The 20722-nt window shown below is 43.1% G+C and overlaps 1 protein-coding gene across 1 annotated transcript in view; it reads left to right on the forward strand.

Annotated features, from left to right (window-relative positions):
• The window catches only part of DDX10 (DEAD-box helicase 10), a 244807-nt gene that overhangs the window by 41766 nt on the left and 182319 nt on the right, over positions 1-20722 (forward strand). Inside the window, 2 exon segments of the mRNA XM_042457038.1 lie at positions 4901-5002; positions 13337-13424. Coding sequence (XP_042312972.1) covers positions 4901-5002; positions 13337-13424 — 190 coding nt within the window.

Below are 20722 nucleotides of genomic sequence, written 5' to 3' on the forward strand. Positions count from 1 at the left end.
TTCTTTAAAAAATGTTAATATAAATGCATGTTTCTGAGGCTTCTATAGGCAATTGCCCCCCAAAGGCCCCGGCGGCAATCGGTGGCAGGACCAGCCTGGGGGCCGGTCCCAAGGCCTTGCCGGGCCGCATTCGGCCCGCGGGCCGCAGGTTGCCTACCCCTGTATTACAACATTACCTTTTTGATTCACACTTCAAACAGTTTAAGTGAAGATCTAAAATTCAATGTTTCCATGCATAAAGTATTTAAAGTTAGGTATAATAAAATATATACCCGTATTTTCTGGCGTATAAGATGACTGGGCGTATAAGATGACCCTCAGCTTTTCCAGTTAAAATATAGAGCTTGGGATATACTCACCGTATAAGACTACCCCTTTTCCAAAGCACACCAAATACAAATTAAAAAAACATCAGATTTGATTTCAATATGGTAATTTTAATTCAAATGACATGCAGGTACTTAGCAGGAAATCTTGTTGTATACAAAGCCTGCTTGGATTGGTCAGCACTCCCTGCTTGCCCAGCCCTCCCTGTCTCCAAGACTATCCAAGCGGTAGCTGCTTTCATACAATTGTCGCATACGGTGAGAATGCGGCTGTGGCCGTTTTTGAGCTCCCCCCACCATATGCAGCGACCGTAGATTTTCCAGTCCAGCTCAGACGTTTCAGCACCTGCCCTATAAGATGACACTCGGCGTATAAGACGACCCCCAACTTTTGAGAAGATTTTCCTGGGTTAAAAAGTAGTCTTATACGCCAGAAAATACAGTAATAGTGGTGTGTGTCTGTGTGTTCAATTGAACATTGTTCTTTATTTTAGAATTCTCATTGAATACACACACACAATTCCTGGGACCTTGTTTGGTTGGTTAATATTTAAAAGATATACTCAGAGATTGAGCTGACTGCTGCTTGCTTTTCCATAAACACTAGATTGGAAGTATTCATTCACTGCTATGTAATGCATGAAATATTGAAGCATCATGGTCTGTGAACAAACTATGGTTTGCACAGATCACAGCTGAATGTGTTTCAACAAAATGGGATTTGTGTAAGACCATGACTGGGAGCTTCTCATATCTCTTTTTGCAAGTGATGGTAGGGGAGATGAGAACATTTCAACACAGGGTTTGTATTTGTTCAGTTTCAATGTCACGTAAGAGATGCCTTGCCATATGTTTTGCTCTGAATATACTATGAGGTTGTGGGTTTTTACTGCAAGAAGCTGACTAGGAATTGGACTGAAGCCATTCATGGAATATTAGTACTATAGAAAAAAACTTCTGTTGGCTCTCCTGGCCAGTTCTAAAATGTCTAAAGCAATCATCTTTGCATACTATGGCTGCATCGCCACTGCAGAAATAATTCAGTTTGACACTAACTGCCATGGTTCAGTGCTGTAAAGTCCTAGGAACTGCAGTTTGTTGTGGCACCAAAGCTCTCTGACAGAGAAGGCAAATGTCTCACAAAAATACAATTCCCAGAATTCCATAGCATTGAGCCATGACAATTACAGCATTTAGAGATCCATGTCTTCACTAGCCCTTGGCAACACTGACTGACTGTTGCTCTGGGATGTGAGACAGTGGGCTTTCCTAGCCCTAGCTGGGGATACTAGGGATTGAACTTGGGTCCTTCTACAAGTAAAGCTGAGATTGGAATGATGCAGCCCTCCAAATATTGTTGCACTGCATGTTCCAGCAGTCCTAGGCAGCATAGCCAATGGTGAGGAATATTGGGACTTACAGTTCAACAACAAGTGGAAGGACACACGATTCTCATCTTGAAACATGTTCTGGCACTGAGCTATATTTCACTTCCTGGGAGTAATACAGTAGTTCAAATGCCTTTCCAGTGTGTGATTTTTAAAATGAATTCTAGGCATGTAATGTACACCAGAGCCAGAATGTGTGTACTCATTCATTGATCCATTGTTGTTGATGGACTCATTCAAGAGTAGAACCCATTGTATTGATCTGGTTAAGTGCTTACACACCAATAGGCTGTTGCCTATAATGAATAGAGCAGTGGTCTGAGGTTATTTATTCATGACAAGTCTTCCATCTTGGAAACTTGACTTGAAGAATTGAAATATCTTATTTTTAAAGAAATGGAACATCCTTTTGGAATAAACTATTTTTGATTTATCTGTAATTGGTCTAGGAATGATGTATGATAGTATATTTCAGTTTAAAGTTGTTAGAGGCATTCTGCCAGTCATTTATTGGACAGGATGATTACCTGCCCGTTTACTGGAGATAGGATGATGTAAAGGATAAGTTGATATAATTGCCCAATTATATTTACAAATTGCAAAACTTCACCACCTGCAGTGTTTGGAAGATTTTTCATGGAGGCAATTTAAAGTAGGCGATCCAAAAATTCTGAAATTGAAAACTTGTCGTTCTTAAAGAGCTAAATGCTGTCTATGCTGGTTCCATACAAGTGGTGTCCCTGAGGTCTTTGTTTAGTTAATTTAATTGGTGGCCCTTGGAAGTGACTTAAGATGTCAGTGCTGTCTTTTTGTTTTCTGAGCAATAGAAATTTACCAGACACAGTTATAATAAATAATAATAAAATTTTTATTTGTACCCCGCCCTTCCAAACGATCAGGGCGGCTAACAAAATGCACCGAAGTGCAAACAACATACAGGTTAAAAACACATATAACATAAACAACAATCCTTAAAAACAATAAAAACCCCTTAGCCCAACCTCACGGCCACGAGAGAGGAGGGAGGCCCACAGGATATTTAGTCGGGGAATGCCTGATTAAATAGGAAGGTTTTGAGACCCTTCCTAAATTGGGCCAGGGTGGTAGATGAGCGGAGCTCCGTGGGCAGCGTATTCCAAAGGGCTGGGGCAGCTGTGGAAAAGGATCTTCTGGCAGTAACAGCCAACTTAGCCCCAGGCACCTTCAGGAGTTGCTGCCCAGATGTTCTGAGGGTGCGAGGCGGAATGTACGGGGAGAGGCGGTCCTTCAGGAATCCTGGGCCCAAGCCATTTAGGGCTTTATAGGTAATAACCAACACCTTATATTGAGCTCGGAAGCGGATGGGCAGCCAATGGAGATCCTTAAGCACAGGTGTTATATGGCTGGTCCTGGGAGCACCAGTGACCAGCCGCGCTGCCATGTTTTGCACCATTTGCAGCTTCCGAGTTTGGTATAAGGGTTGCCCCATGTAGAGTACATTGCAGAAATCCAGTCTCGAAGTTACCAGAGCGTGTACAACAGTTTCAAGGTCCCTCTGGGCCAGGTATGGGCGCAGCTGGCGAATCAGCCGAAGCTGATAACAGGTACTCTTGACCGTCGCATTCACCTGAGCAGTCAGGTGAAGGGACGAGTCAAGAAGCACCCCCAGACTGCGCACGGAGTCCTTCACAGGGAGCGTGACCCCATTCAGGACAGGTGGAACCACCGACATTCCTGGACCAGAGGAACCTATCACTAGTACCTCCGTTTTCTCTGGATTAAGTTTGAGTCGGTTTTCCCTCATCCAGCCCATTACTGACTACAGACAGGCCACGAGAGGAGAGACGCCATCCCCAGTCACTGCACCAGTCGGAGACATAGAGAAAATAATTTGGGTGTCATCAGCGTACTGATAACCCCGCGCTCCATGTCTCCGGATGATCTCTCCCAGCGGTTTCATGTAAATGTTAAATAGCATGGGAGACAGAATGGCTCCTTGAGGGACCCCGGTTTTAAGGGCCCGCTCGCTGGAGCACACGTCCCCCAGCTGCACCATCTGGGACCTCCCAGAGAGGTAGGAACGGAACCACTGGAGCGCAGTGCCCCCGATTCCCACCTCAGCCAGGCGCCCCAGAAGGATACCATGGTCTATGGTATCGAAAGCCGCTGAGATGTCCAAGAGCACCAACAGGGACACGCTTCCCCTGTCGATGCTCAGACGGAGATCATCGACCAAGGCGACCATGGCCGTCTCAACCCCGTGACCCGCCCGGAAGCCAGTTTGAAATGGGTCCAGATAATCCGTTTCATCCAAGACCGCCTGAAGCTGGATCGCAACCGCCCTCTCGATCACCTTACCCAAGAATGGCAGCAGCGAGACTGGCCGATAATTATTATGTACCAGGGGGTCAAGGGAGGGCTTTTTTAGGATCGGTCTTACTATGGCCAATTTAAGATCTGATGGAAATCGCCCGTCCCTGAAAGATGTATTAATTATCCGGCGTAACAAAAGTGTCACCGCCGGTCCCCCCTGGGCCGCTAACCATGAGGGACAGGGATCAAGAGAGCAGGTTGTCTTCCGAACACTTCCGAGGATCTTGTCCACATCCTCGGTACTCACCAACTCAAACTGATCCAGTATAACATAGTCCACGGAGGCTCTGGACACTTCTACCCTAGGTTCTGCCATAACGTCGGCGTTCAGACCTTCGCTAATACGAGAAGTTTTATCCACGAAAAAGTCGTTAAACAAGTCACAGCAGGCCTTAGAAGGTTCAAGGATCTGGTTCAGGGCGGGAGGGAGCTGAACCAGGTTCAGGGCGGGAGGGAGTTATGGCAACAACTTGCCACTTTGTGCAGCACATTTTTCTACAATCTGGCAAGAATGCCTTCCTTTGTCTGGTGCTCCAAAAAGACTTGTCATTTGATAATGTTTTGAAGGTGGTGGTGAGTGGAGGTGACCGGAAAGCAGCCTGACATTTCACTTGTTTCCAAGTGCATGGGAGCCTGCTGATGATCAGGAATTTAACCCCTTTTTACTGTGGCTTCCCTGAAGCTGATGCTTGCATTTGAAAACAACAGCTGCCCTGCAGTGAGGAATTTAATGTCACATCTGGTTTGGCCATCAGAGTGACTTTTAACATTTACTGAACCATGTTGAAAATTGGTAAAGAAAATGCTTTCTTTCCCATCTTTATTCCTTGTTAGGTACAAAGAAGGTGGAGAGGCTTTGCTTGTCTTGATCCCTTCAGAGGAAAATGGCATGATTCAGCAGCTGTCACAGAAGAAAGTTCCCATCAACAAAATCAAGTAAGTTCTTGAGTAGTTTTTCATAATGTAATTTGTTTTGTGTCTCTTTCTTCCCTTCCCCCCACACCAATTCTTTCATTGTTGTTGTTCTGTGCCTTCAAGTCAGTTCCGACTTACGGTGACCTAAAAGCAAATTTATGATTGGATTTTCTTGGCAAGATTTGTTCAGGAGGAGTTTCCCTTTGCCCTCTTCTGAGGTTGAGAGAATGTAACTTGCCCAGGGTCACCCAGCAGGTTTCCATTTATTTATTTATTTAAACAAATAACTAACACAACCATACATCAAAACTAAAAATCCCCCACCAAAAACACACAAGAGAAATAAAACACATAACACATAAATATCTAATCTAAAACACATACATCTATATAAAAATGACTTTCTCTTCCCCTCTATCTGCTTTATTATCGCCAAAATTGTCTTTCTTAACCACTTTGCAGCATTTACTCTATTCTTTTCCATCATCTTCAACTATAACAATAAACTCATATATAATATATCTATCCCTTTTATTTTTTCCAGATTGCTCAGTTCTCTAAAAATTGTGTAGCAGATCTCCCCCATCTTTCTTTCCAAACCTGTATTATCTCAGTCCATTTTTCTTCTAACTTAGGCATTTTACCATCTCTAATCATCATTATTAATTTGTCTAAACTCAACATATATAGTTTAATCAACCAATCTTCTACTGTAGGGATGTCCTAAGTTTCCATTTCTGAGCAGGGATTCAAACAGCTTCATTTATATACCGCTTCATACTGAACTAACTGTGTCTAAGTGGTTTACAACTATAAGCTAATTGCCCCCACAAGCTGGGTACTCATTTTAGGGACCTCGGAAGGATGCAAGCCTGAGTCAAGCTTGAGCCCATTTGCTGGTATTGAACTCACAACCTTATGGTTTTGAGTGAGTGGCTGCAGTACAGGCATTTAACCACTGCGCCACCAGGGCTCCTCAAATTCAAATCCTGGTATCTAGAATTGTAATCCAACACTCAAACCACTACACCACACTGGCTCTCTTATTTATTACGCTTAAATTATGCTCAAGTGGTTTTCTCCTACTGCCCATTTCTATGCCAACAGCATTCTTATGAGGTAGATGGAGTTGACAAAAGGGCCCAGTTTAGAAATGACTAACCATGCTTGCTGGAACATTTGAGTGGGGGAAATGCTTATCCCTTTATTACACCTGTTGTTCATTGCCTCATATGGATAGCAATGTATCTGAAGAGAAATTCTTATGGTCTTTTTTTTTTTGTAAATAACATTCCTGATTTTCAAGAATACTTGCTTGTATGGAGAGTTGATAGGCACTGTCTCCTCTTGAAATGTATTTCTTTCCTTACAAGGAAAGTGGTAATTATGGTAGGCAGAACTTCACAGTCCCCTGCTCCAACATATAAGAAAGCATGTAAAATTACAGCGCTTTATAAATAAAGGTTAATAATAATAATAATAATAATGGTGAGTAATGCCTGAGCAGGGTTTAAGTGGATGGTCCAAAGTCATCCAAAGAGAGGGTGATGTTTGCGTGGGTATCTCCCCAGTCACAGTTCAGCCCCTTCCCCCAACTGCTATACCCTAGTAGCTTTGCGTACCACACTGAGGTTACGACACAGTAATTCCCATGCTGTGAAAGAGTTGCTAAGATATGGCTGAGAAATGACTTTCAGGCTTTTGTGTTGCCAAAGGTAAACCCAAAGAGAAAGGTTCATACTGCATCTCTGCATGACTTTTATGTTTTGATCTTTCTTCTTTCACGCTTGCCTTTTCATTGACCAGGGAATTCTCCTCCCCCATCTCTTCATCAAATGTTGCTGCAATATTTAGTCACTCCATGAACACTTGGGTCAGCAACACATAGCTTTTGGGATGCATGCCTGTTCCCCAAGACTCCCTCACAGCCACCAGATTTTTAGCAACAAGGAGAATGGTGTTGCTGGAACATCCTGGCAGTCACAGTTCACCTTTAAAATAAAGATTTCTTCTCTTTTGTTTAAGAAAAAAAGTAGGTTTTCCCCAAACCAGAAGAGGATGTCCAGTCACTTCCAGCATTGAAATCTGGAACACGAAGTGTGCCGATAGCACAGTGGTTCCCAACCTGTGGGTCAGGACCCCTTTGGGGGTCGCAAGACCCTTTCACAGGGGTCGCCTAGGACCAGCATTGAGTGTGTGTGTAGGGGGGGAGCCTAGAGCCACCTCTCCAGAAGCCTCTCAGGGCTGAGAGGGAGGCAGAAGGGGTTCTTCAGGGCCATGAGGCGAGGAGGAGGAGGAGGAGGAGGCGGCGGCGTTGCCTGGGAACAGAGGCTCTTGCCAGCCATTTGGCCCTTTGGGGCATGCGGTGGAAAGGAGGAGGCTGTGATGATGAGGCAGGCGGCTCCTCCAGGTGGTCCAGGCCACTTCCCTTGGCTCCCTCCCTCCCTCCCTCGTCCTCCTCCTCTACTTCCAGAGCAGCCTCAGCCCAGGTGAGCTACTCATTCACACTCCTTCGCTTTTCTCTCTCTCTCCCTCTCTCTTTCTCTCTCACACACACTCTGCACTTTGAAGCCCCTTTAACTGCCCTTGCTCAATGCTCTGGAACTCTGGTGTCTGTGAGGCATTAAACCTTCTCTGTCAGAGAACTCTGGTGCCACAATAAACTACAATTCCCAGGATTCCATAGCACTGACCCCTGGCAGTCAAAGCAGTGTGTTTTGGACACAGATATCCTCCTTTTGTGAGTTAACGAACGAATCCAGTCCCTAGCTTTTATATCTCTCTCACACACTGCAAGAATAATAACCCACTTTGAGACTGCTTTAACTCAATGCTAGGGAATCCTGGGAATGCTAGTGTTTGGGAGACATTGTGACTACTCTGTCAGAGATGGCTCTGAGACCACAGTAGACTACAATTCCCAGGATTCCCCAACACTGAGCTGTCTCAAACTGGACCATTTCCTCAGTGTGGATGCACCTGGTGAGGAATTCTGGGCACTGCAGTTCAACTACGTTTGGAGGGTTATGTGACTCCTTGTCAGAGATAGCTTTGGGGCCACAATGTACTACCATTCCCAGCATTCCCCAGCACTAACCCAGGACATTTAAATCACTCTCGAACTGGATTATTTCCTCAGTGTGGATGCAGCTTTGGTGAGGAACTCTGGGCATTTCAGTCCAGCATTGTTTTATTTTTGCAGTGTATTTTGGACCAGAGACAAGGTGACCAGGCATCTTCCTCCTTTTCCAGGATATGTCCTCTTCTGTCAAATTTCAAAATGTCCTCCATTTGGATGATGGCTAAGAAGCATGAATTTATAATTACATGGGTGTTTTTAGCTTTTATTTTTGGCCATGTCCTACGTTTTTTGCTTGAGTGCCCTACATTTTGGGGTGAGGGCATTGGTCATGGTCACCTTGGTCAGAGAGCTTTACAGGGGTTTAACTGCCATTCTGCTGTGGTGCTGGAACAAACCACCATTCCCAGAATTCCACAGCATTCAGACAAGGCAGTTAAAGTGGTCTCAAACCAGATTTTTTCTCCAGTGTAGATGCAGCCTAAGCCTTTTGCCTCTCTTACGCCTGAGATTTCAAAGCCCAGCTCTGGCACCACAACAAACTACAAATCCCAGGATTCCATAGGATGGAGTGATGAGAGTGAAAGCAGTGTCAAACTGCTTTAATTATGCCTAATGTGTGCCTAATGCAGTTCTTAACATTGTGCATCTCTTGCATACCGAGTCTCGCAAGACTTTTTTAACAACTTGTACCCACTAACTTCATTTCATGTCTCCAATATAGACAAAACAAGGCAAAATTTCTGGACGCCCCTAACCCTAGTACGCACCGAGCACGTACAAAATGGCGGCGCCCATTCTACATGGGCACCGCCATGTTGATGTAGCGGACGCTTAGCATCCGCACATCTCAGCACCATTATGATGCCACAAGTGCGCCATTGGCACTTTGCGGCGTCATAATGGTGCCGCAAAAAGAAGCCGCTTTTTGCGGCTTCTTTTTGCTGCGCAGAGCAGTTGCGTGGTTTGGCCACTGAGGCTGCTCTGCGCAGCAAATGAGGGTGCTTTACAGACCGCCCTTTTGGGCGGTGTGGAAAGCGCCAGAGATACAGCTGTATTAGTCACCCAAAGAGAAAACTTTCTATTGCATTCCTGTGTGAGCTGGCATGTTTCTTTCCTTTAGGACAAACATGGGACCGTGCCTTATATTGAGTTACTCTGTTCATGTGTCTGGTTCTGAATTGTCTAAATGGACAGTAGAGGCTCCCTAGTTTCTGAGACAGGAGTATTTTTTGGTTTTATCTGGAGATGCCAGAGATTGAACCTAGGATTTACTGCATAGAAAAGATATATTTTGATAGTCTGCCAGGGCTTTTCTTGGGGTGAGGGGAGATACACACAGTATATCCAGGATTAAGCACAAAACTACAAAAGTTGGGCTGCTATTCTTTTGCAGCCATTCATAATGGAATGTCAGAGTAGTGTGTGCCATTTGAGTCGGGTGAACTGCAATGCCTAAAATTCTCCAGAAGAGGTTGAGATTTGCAGTGATTTATCTTGATTTTTAAAACTTGATTTTCCTTGCAAAAATAAGGTTTGAAAGAGATAACTTGCAAATGCTTTTGCCTTTAGTGATAAGCATACCTATGTAAAGTTGTTTTATTATTATTGTTGTTATTATTATTATTATTATTGATTTACCTTCAAAATTATTGAATCCCCTTCCTACATTTTGCCATCAGTGAATAGTGCGTTGAATTTAGGATTTGAAGCAAAAATGTTCCACTTCCAGAACTGTGTCTCCACTTTAAATGCAGAACAAATTATTTAAATCAGGATAGCTATGAGAAGTTTGGGAAACATTTCCATAATATGTACTTCCTGAGCTGCTGTATTAAAATCCTAATCTAAAATATGGCAGTGTTTAATCTGCAGTATTAGTACAGTCCCTAGTCCTTTGCCTTGGAGGAAAACCCAGCTGAGTGCATTGATAGCCTCTCTTCTTCACTCATGATGACAGCTGTTTTGTACTTCTATGTGTATGAACCTAATTACCATTTGGTGCCTCAGCCACTCAATAGGCGCTGAAATTGGTCCATAAGCTGTACTGAAATAGCTGTGGGCTTCCAGTAATACTGTTAACAATACTGTTTTAAATTGTGGACAGTAAAATGTGGATATAGTAAAGCTTGCAAATCCTTGCAAATGGTACTTCTTTTCTTAAAGATATATAATGGCTCACAAAGGTCATTTAAACAGCAGGTCCAAAATTTATTGTACAAAGGAGCTCATTTTTGTAGCAACTTAATGGGCTGCAGCAGACTGTCTTTGTACCTTAAGGCATTATGTCCAAATTCCAGCTAGAACTGTCTTTCTGTGTTCATTATTTCACTCCTTCTATTGTACAAATGTAAAAGAGGGCAATGGGCTTGCAAAGAGCATTCTTGCAAAATATTCTGCATACATCAAGATGAGCTCTCAAGTCATTTTGCTACTTTGGGTGGATTAGTGAATACAGTAGTACCATCCATCCATGTCAAGGTGCATAGTATCTCAAACCAGCTAATTTATTTTTGTACAAGAGCTAGTAACCAACTAATCAAACCTCAAGAATCTCTTCCTATCTGTATCTGTAACAGGTCAAATAGGGACCTCCCCCCTTCTCATGATACTCCATCTCTGCTGTATTTACTGTTCTCCTTCCCAAGAAGATGTTCCCATCTGTACCCCTAGTATCTCACCACATGGGCCATTCACTATGTTGCCCATTACCATTTCAAGCCCTGGTAACATGCAAGCCTGTGCAAGGGACTGAGAGAGGCAGGAGTGCCTCCATGTTCCATTTTTTGGTGTTTTTCACAAGGAGGGCAGCAGTGATTGTGGTTTCTTTCTTTCTTTCTTTCTTGCAGTTTTTGTGATGGAGAGAACTGTGGTCTTGCTTTAAAAAAAGAGCTCCTACTCTTCTGTACCTAGCATAGTCCACTGTTGAACTATGTTAATAGGATGTCTTCTCTAAATCTAATTTTAAAACATGGCTCCTTGTTTTACCCGGAGCATGTGGAAGAAGTAATTTCCTTTGACTGCCTTCTTTCTGATAGTTTTCCAAATACTGAAAAAGTTATTGGCATCATTTCTTTTGCTACTTACACTGATCAATAATGTTTCCTTCCCTCTAAGCTAAACCTACATTTTTTTAAAAAAAGATTGCAGTCTCTGTATTGCTTTGTGTGCCTCTTTTTTGAATTTTTTCCAGCTTGCCAATATTCCTTTGAGCTAGTTGATACTCACAAGTCACAGAAGCATTCCAGTCAGATCACACTGATGCTGAATGAAATAGTATTATGATTTTGTAGGCCTGGACACCATTCTCCATCTGATAAAACTTAAAAATGACATTGGCTTTATCAGCTGTAGCATTACATGTCTGACTCATTCTTGGTTTGTTTACACACCCTGTAGCTTCTACATCTTTCTGTTGCCTGGCCAGTTCTTTCTTCTCTTGTGCGTTTTTTCTTCATTTACTACTTTCATTACATTTTATCTTGTTGAATTTTTATGTGCCTAAGCATTCTCCCATTTGTCCAACTGCTGTGAGAATAAAAGAGTAGGGTTGCCTGAAATGGAACTGGGTATCTTTGGTATGACATATCAAATGGAGAAATCTATCTAAAGCTTAATGTGTTTGGAGACAGGTTCATTCATTCTTGAATGAAGCAAATCAATTTTATTTCTTTTAACTTGCTTACACACATACACTTGCTCTTCTGCTGAGGAGTTCAAGTGGGGGTTTGCATATGGTTCTACATTAAAGCAGTTAGTGAGGGCATAGGAAGTTCTGGGACAGGTTGTGGTTATGGGGCTGCTTCTGGCATAATAGCTGAAGGGGTTCAATGTGTTTGAAGACAGATTTGTGGTAAGATTTGAAGAGAGGCAGATTAGAAAGGAAAGATAAGGGACTTTGTGTGGCTCCTTAATGAAACAGCTTGTTCTGATGAATGGGGATGACTTATATATGAAGGTTTTAAAAGGCTTAGTATGCCCTTGTTTTTGCTGTAGAGCAGTGCAGACTTCTGAACAAATCTTGCCAAGAAAATCAAGTGATAGGTTGATTTAAGGTACCTATAAGTCTGAAATGACTTGAAGGCACAGAACCACATTACAAGTTTGACACAACAAACTACAATTCCCAGAATTCCATAGCATCGAACCATGGAAGTTAAAGCAGTGTCAAAATGGATTATTTTGACAGTATGGATAGACTCATGGTTGCTGCAGCAGTTCAGGAGCCTACATCTGTCTGCCAGAGGTTCTGGGAAATGAAATCTGTGAGAGCTCTTTGTTTCACGGAAGAGGCAATCTGAGACTACAGTCGGCCCTTCTTATACACAGATTTTTTTATACACGGATTCAAGCATACACGGTTTGAAAATGTCCCAAAAAAGTATAAATTTACCTTGATTTTTCATTTCTTATAAGGGACACCATTTTGCTATGTCATTATATTTAATGGGACTTGAGCATACACGGATTTTGTTATACACGGGGGATCTTGGAACCAAACCCCAGTGTATAACAAGGGTCCACTGTATTTGCTCCAGACTGCAGCTCTGTGAGCAAGAGACAGTGTGTATTTAGTATCACCAAAATCCTAGCCTTTTACCAGTAATACTCCAAGGTCAAAAATGTCAGGGAAGTAAATATTGTTGATCAGGCTGTTAACACAGATGTACATAGATGCATAGACTTGGTCCCTGATGGTGAACAACTAATTCTTCACACCTGTGTGTGTTCTGCCAGTAGGTGAATTTGAGGTTCTGTTGCAATGCCTCAGGCTCTGAAACTTCCCAGGGAGAATTTTATTTAACTGCTAATACATGCACACATACCACAGTCTTATACAGTTCCCTCGTGAGAGGTGCTGTGTCAGTGTGAAGTATCGCTGTTGTCTGTTTTGCTCCCTTGTCAGCATGAGCTCAATTTTCTACCTTTTTATGATCTCAAGAAGCAATTTAATGTTAATTGTGTGGCTTTACATTGAAAAATTGTTGCCTTTCTCCAAACTAAACTGTTCTCTGGATAAAAGGCCTGAGCTTCTGTTTGCTTTCCCTGAATTATTCAATTCAGGAGAAAGTGCTTCATGCCTGACATCATTTCAGTTGCATTCTTGTTCAGAGGGACAGTACTTTTTATCACTTTTTGAAATAATACTGGGGGAGGCAGGATATCCAAATACACTTCTGTGACCTTGTTATAGAGTTTTATTACCATTGTGGAGAAGATAATTTTGAGTATATATGTGTTTTTCTCTCCTTTCCTCAAACCCTTACCTGGATCAGAATCAACCCTGAGAAGCTTGTTGACATCCAGAAGAAATTGCAGTCCTTCTTGGCACAAGATCAAGAGCTGAAAGAGAGAGCGCAACGGGTGAGTTGTTTACAGGAGGAGCCATCCTTCAGTGCTCGCTCAGATGACTGACATGCAGAAGGTGCCAAATTCAGTTCCTGGTGGTTCCAGGTATAGCTGGCATGAAACATTACCTGAACTCCTGGAAAGCCACTGCCAGTCTCTGTGGACAGTACTGGAGTATCGACTTGACTCAGTATTTGACTTAGTATATGGCCAATTCCTTTGTTGCTGTTTTGCACTGCTGGTTCAGGGATATAATACTGTGTTGGCGAACACATGGCACACGTGCCTGATTGGCATGCAGAGCCCTCTCTGAGGGCATGCCATCACCACCACCATGGAGCTTGTGCCCCATATATGTCACGTTGCGGGTTCCAGACATGTGCTCCCCGCTCACCAGGCCCAGCACCGGGGAGGGCTCCAGAGGGGGGGTGCTGCTGCTCTCAGCTGGGAAGGAGAAGGCCAAGGGAATGTGCTGGCCTGGGCCAAGAAGATGGCTGAGATGCTGGAGGCCTATAGCCGCTGCCCGTCTGGCCCAGCTCTGACCTGAGGAGTTGCAGGAGCTGGCCGAGAGCTTCGCTGCCTCCATGGTGGAGGAACAACAAAAACAACAGTGGCTCTTCCTCTGCAGCGATGCCTCCGCAGGGGAGCACAAGGAGGGAAGCGGAGGGAAAGGGTAAATAAAAGCGGGGGTTGAGCTTGTGTGTGTGCGTCTGCATGAGAGAGTGAGTGAGAGTGGGGTTTTCAGGCTGTAGCGGTGCAAAAGCGGAGGCCAGGGTAAGAGGAGGAAGGAAGAGGAAGAGGAGGAAAGCAGCAGCAACGAGGAAGTAAAAGGAAGAGGAGGAGAAAGGATGGAAGCAAGAGAAAGGAGAGGGGGGTAGGAGGAGGGGGTGTCAGCCTCCTGCCATGATTGTTGTTGTTGTTGTTGTTGTTGTTGTTGTGTGCCTCCAAGTCAGTTCCAACTTATGGCAACCTTGAGGCAAACCTATCATGGGGCTTTCTTGGCAAGATTTGTTCATAAGGGATTTTTTGGCATTGCCTTCCCCTGAGGCTGAGAGAGTGTGACTTGCTCAAGGTTATCCAGTGTCTTCCGCAGGCACCCATCCGCCTAGGAAAGGGGTTTGGGGGGTATGGATCCACCCCTCCCAAGCCTCTGTCCCAGGTGGATGGATGCCTGTCTTTATTAGGCACCCATCTGCCTAGGAAAGCGTTTTGGGGGGCATGGATCCATCTCCTCCCCTTTCCTGGCCAGATCCCAGGCCAAAGATTATTGTTGTTGTTGTCGTCGTGGTGTGTCTTCAAATAGTTTCTGACTTAATGGCAACTCTAAAGTGAACCTATCATGGAGGTTCCTTGTCAGCGTTTGTTCAGAGAAAGTTTGCCATGCCCCTTCCTGAGTGAGTTTCCATGGATGAGCAGGGATTTGAACCCTGGTCTCGAGTCGCACACTCAAGCCACTGAACCACACTAGTTCCTGTATTATATTTGTTGTTATTGCTGTTGTATGCCTTCTGTGCTTTTAAAATGCTTGTTGTTGTTGTTGTGTGTCTGCAAGTCGTTTCCAACTTGTATCTATATGAATATATCTGTCTGTGGGAGTGTGTGTAAATGCCTGTGAGAGACTGTATATGTATAAATACTTGTGTGGGTGTATATGTGTGTGGGAGTATATATTTATGTGTGTGTGTGTGTGTGTGTGTGGGTGGGTGGGTATATGTGTGGGTGGGTATATATGTGTGTGTGTATGGGGGCAGACTCTGCCCCACTAAGTCCAAGGGGGGGGGCTGTAAAGGGTTGTTGTCGTTATGTAGTTGTGTGCCTTCAAGTCCTTTCCAGCCTATGTGGCAACCCTATAGTAGGATTTTCTTGGTCATTTTCTTTAGAGGAGGTTTGGCCTTGCCATCCCTTGAGGCTGAAACTCACACTCACCCAAGGCCAGCCAGTGGGTTTCCATGGCAGAGCTGGGATTTAAACCCTGGTCTCCTAGGATCCTAGTCCAGCGCTCAAACTATTGCACTATGCTGTTGTCGTATACTTTCAAGTCCTTTCTAGCATATTGCAACCATAAGGGGTTTCTTATCCCATTGTGGCATTTTCTTATCAGTTTTCTTCAGAGGGGGGTTGACATGGCCATCCTCTGAGGCTGAGAGAGTGTGACCCACTCGGTTTCCATGACCAAGCTGTCATGAGAACCCTGGTGGCCAAAGTCGTCCAATGCTCAAACCACTATGCTGGTTCCTTTTTATCATCTTCTATTCTAAATTGTAGAAATAATGGAGTTTGACACCTCGTTCAAGTGCTGTAGTTCCATCCTATGGAGTCCTGGGATTTGTAGTTTTACTTCAGCCTTCTCTGATAAAGAATGCTTGGTGCCTCACAGAACTGCCAATCCCAGGATTCTGTAGGATGGAGCCATGCCAGTTAAAGTGGTCTCAAACTGCATTATTTCTACAGTGTAGATGCATCCTAGATTAGAGCCACTGAATTAATGGAATACTACATATTCATTCACTGTTCAGCAATTGATTGAATGTGTCCTCCCTAGTTGGGAATAACCAACAGGAATTTATTTATTTGTGTTTTATTTATTTGATTTGATTTACATGTGGCTTTTCTGTCCAGGAGGCTATCCAAAAGGTCCTCCATTTTGAGCAGGGCTCAGAAGGATGTATTTAATATTTATATGAGTGGGTTTTCTATTTTTTTAAACATTTATTTGGTTAGGTCCTCCATTTTTTACTTTGGTGTCTTCTCCTGGAAATCCCGGAAAGCCCAGAGACACCTGGTGCGGGAATGTCACAGAGTTTGGGTATCAGTCTCTAAAAGGTTTGCCATCACTGATATATATTGTAGATATAATATGCCTTTTGAAATAAGTAATTCTGTTTCTTTGAGCCTGGGAGTTGTTCTCTGGCTTCTACCAAGGATAAATGTGGCATCTTCCTAAAGAAACAAAAATTCTGTACTATAGAATTAAAATTCTCATTGTGGTCCTGAGCGCCTCTTAGCTGCAGTGACTCCATCAACCATTTTGATAACAGAGCTGCTCCTTCTTTCCATGCAACTGGAAAGGCAGGTGAATGGCTCCAAATATTAACTCCTCTTCTGAGGATGAATGTGCCACTGATAAAACCTTTTATCCATGTTTTTGTTTGTAGAATATTTATAGTATGTCCATCTGGACCAAATCCTCTTGAGGCAGTGAACAAGGAACTAATATGAAAACACAAATACACTAATTCAACATTACAATATGACTTTAAAACACACACAAAAATAGTAAAACACACAAAAACTGCCACTATAGGATAATTCAGTTGGTATTAAAAAAACCAACAACCCAGAACCGCAGCAATAAAATATCAGTTAAAGCACAGCAGCCCCATAGTTAAAATGTCTAGGTTTTGAAATGAGTACACTTGCGGAGTTTTTTTCAGAACCACAGCTAAGGGGACAAGCAAACATACCAAACCCTTGGAAAAGGATGTATAGCAGCCACAATCTAGAAGACCTTGACATTATCCCAGTTTCAAATGCCCTGGTAACACACTAACCTTTATTCAGTGAGGGAATGAGAAAATCAGTGTTATATCTACCGTAAGGAAGGAGGACATTTTCTCCCATTGCCCTAGTCCCACTGGATTCCACCTTTAAACCTGTATGTGTTGAACAGAAGACATAAATGAAGCTGTAGTCTAGCATGGACAATGTTTTTGTGCCCAGATCCTTTCTGCTCTTGCAGCTGTACCACCAGTATGGTAAAAAAGGATATCACTTTACCTTTACTTTTACTTTGAAACAAGGTTCACGGAGAGCTAGTTAGTGCCTCTGGGAACCTTCTGTGTGCCCTGTTCTCATGCAGAAGTGTCTTATTTAAGGACAAAAAGGGGTAGTGATTTGCTCAAGTGAGTTTCATGGCTGAGTGGGAATTTGAACCTGAGTTTCTCCGGTCCTTGTCTAACAATTTTGAATGCTGTATATTTTGTCTGAGGCATAACAATAGAACAAATAAGAGGTTCAGGGGGGAAAATTATCTACTCCCTGATCTTGGAAAGTAGAATAACAATGATAAGATGTTAGCTGGGATACAGAAATACAGTGGAGCCTTGCTTTACTCAGGGGATCTGTTCCAGATCCCCCACGTAAGGCAAATCCTGTGTAAGTTCGAGCCCCATTCAATGTAATGAGGCTTGTGCTTGTGGTGCGGTGCACACGCACCATTCATTTAATAGCGACACGACTTCTGCATAAGCAGGAAGCCACATATGGCACGCCCATGTATGGAGCAGGTGCACTGTATTAGCTAAGGCCATGACAACTTACATATATAAAATAATAATACCTTTGAAAATAATTTTATCTTTCTGTTAAGTAGCAGATTGCTCACTAGACATAAAACCCTGTATTTGTGGCCTTATTATAATTTAATATAGCTAACCGATGCATTCTTTACAGTTTAGTCTATCTGAGGTTATACTTCAACCTGGAGTTCCTAGCTACATCTTGTATTAGCTTGCAGTTGTGGTTTGGATAATTTTTTGCGAGCTCTATTAGATTCAGCGCGGATTGCAGATGCACATAACAAAGCAATGATTGAAGGGAACAGAATGGACTACTTTGGCTTACACTGGGAAAAAATTACAATAAACTTTTTCTCTCCATTTTCTAACAGCTTTTTTGCAATGGCTTTTTAAAACATCCAGTAAAAAGAAAGATAAAATTTAATTGAGTGCAGTGAAATAATCTTGAGAGTTTCAGGATAGTGATGGAATGAGTTCAAACAAGGGCTTTGTCACAGCTGACAGATCAAGAGATGAACCTGCCCAGTAAATCCAATTTTTATTGCTATATTTAAGATCCATTTTTTTATTGCTGCATGGAACCAGTGTGAAATTCCCATCTGTTCTTCCTTTCTGTTGAATAAAGTTTGTGGTCAGTTTCAAAATATCTGTTAAAGAGCCTAAAAATGGTGTATCAGCAGGGGCTAGATGATCAAGTCTGCTCATACATTTTCTTGGGTTTTCATAGTGTTCCTGGACTATGATGTTGGCTCCTTCTGCACTCTTATGTCTTAGAAAGCCTGTAACTTCGGGGCTCAACAGACAGCCCCTAAAGGGTGGCTTCATGCCGCTCCTTTCCTCGTCAGATTGGGGCTGCAGCAACAACATGCCGCGACCCCAATCTGGCTTTTCCATGGCACAAAAAGAAGCTGCAAAAAGTGGCTCCTTTTCGCACTGCAGAAAGGGCGCCCTAGCCGCCACTGCAGTAGCTTTTCAACACTCTTTTGGTGCAGCACATTTAAACCTGCCGTGCAGTTGGGTGAACAGTGTGACACCAGTGTGGGGGCATCTGCCATGTGTATGCCATGCTCCCACGCTGCCCGCCCCCCAGCTGGTATAGAATTCAACTTAATGGCAATTGAAAACAACAAGCCCTATTCATGTATTGTGTCATGTATTAAAAGGCTATTGATTTTTCAGTTTGGATCTGCCCCAAGAACTGCCTGCTCCCCTAACCCAAAGTATACCTTTGATTGTAAATAAAAATTCTTTTGTCTCCATTTGGATAGTAAGGGGAAACGATTCTGCAATCCTTTTTGCTCTTTCATCTGCATGAAAGAGGTTCAATATTACATATGGAACACTCCACATGGGAGTAATTCTTTTTTACCTGCATCTCAAATGTTTCTCCTGTATATGAGTAGATTGCTATATTTATTGTCTCTTCTGGATCTGTCAGTGGGAACCTTTGATATTAAAGTTGCCTATATCCATCATTTTGTCATCAAACCCTGCAGCACTGTTAGAGACATTACAAAGGAATAGCCAAATTGAATTTTGGATTCAATCAAGCTTTATTGCTTAAGCTTTGGTTATAGCAGGCATACCCTTTTTTAAAAGCACATTGTTGTGCTTGTTTTTAAACAAAGACAGTGTCAGATTCACACACAGTACCACTAAACTGAAATTGATTCGTGTTTCATACCAATATTTTCAGTCGTGGCAATGGACTTTGAAAGTTTGTCTGAACAATTTTGAAACTGCAATCACATCAGACTTGAATCAGGAGTGGAAAAAGTGTGGCCCATGAGCCCCGTGTGGCTCCAGATTCTCTTTTGTGGCCCCATGTTGCCTTTTCCCCTCTCCACCAAATCCTCTAGATTCCCCAGTGTCCTTTTTTTTCAGGCAATAGATTCACACAAAGTGGAACTTGGGGGTTTTTCTTCATAGGCCAAATGGCATGCCCTGCCCCAGCCCTGCATTACCTAGTTTAGATGACGCAGGCCAAAACACCCATGGGAGGATTGGGCCTGATCTTGCCTATGGAGACATGGATTTGGAAGATCTGTTCTGACCCTCAGGTAAATAGCACTAGTTTTATGCAGAGTTTCTAAGAAATTTGCCTGCAAAACTGTCTGAGACAGTCTTTCTGCTCTCCTTACCTTTTTGGTGGGGTGCCTCGTTTCTGCATCAGACAGGGCAACTAGGGGCCTTCTCTGATGGATTGCTCACTGGAAAGGTAAGGAGTGGTCCTGGGTCCTGGGTTGGTGCCGGGACGGGTGTGAGAACACCCCATGCCAACCTGGGAAATAACCCAAGTGAGCACCAGGGGCCCCACTTATTCAGGCCTTGGAGTGATATTTGCACTCCCCAATGAATGATCCCCCCCAAAAAAACCCCACCAGCAACAGAATTCATAAAATGAAAACTGAAAGTAGACCTACAGCCACCTTTAGAGTTGACTTTTGGCCAACCATGTGGAGATCCAACTTCTGTAGAGGTAAAAAAATTCCTCTGCCATGGATTGTCTACCTCAACTGTAAGCTATCTTTTGTGGAGTTTACATATATGCCTGCCTAGCAAATGGAATTCACATGCTTAGGCTGAGATGTTTTCTAGTTTTTGTCAACCATAACCCTTACAGATTGAATAAGACAACTTTATGAACAAGCATAGGCTTTATCACTGAGGTATAGTCCCTTCTGAAAAACAGTCAAGACTACAGGGACACTTCAGTATTTTTACGAGTGAAATATATGAATTGAATAAGAACATACTTTTTGGTTTCTCAGTACTTACAACAGGTTTGTATTTAACCACTCATCTGATTGACATGAACAACCAGAGATTATATTCCAGTGAGAGAAAAGGCTGGCAGAAAAGACATAAATCACTCGTTCCCTCCTTCTTCATTCTTTATGTTTAGCTGCGGATGTAAAGTCTCTTCCTCGGCAACCAGCAGGAAAAAAACAGTAGGATGATAGAGGATATATGAATGCTCAGCCCTCTTCAGTTTAAAACTGGTCCCTCCACACT

Source organism: Sceloporus undulatus, chromosome 3 (genome assembly GCF_019175285.1).
Source record: "Sceloporus undulatus isolate JIND9_A2432 ecotype Alabama chromosome 3, SceUnd_v1.1, whole genome shotgun sequence".
Taxonomy (NCBI): Eukaryota; Metazoa; Chordata; class Lepidosauria; order Squamata; family Phrynosomatidae; genus Sceloporus; species Sceloporus undulatus.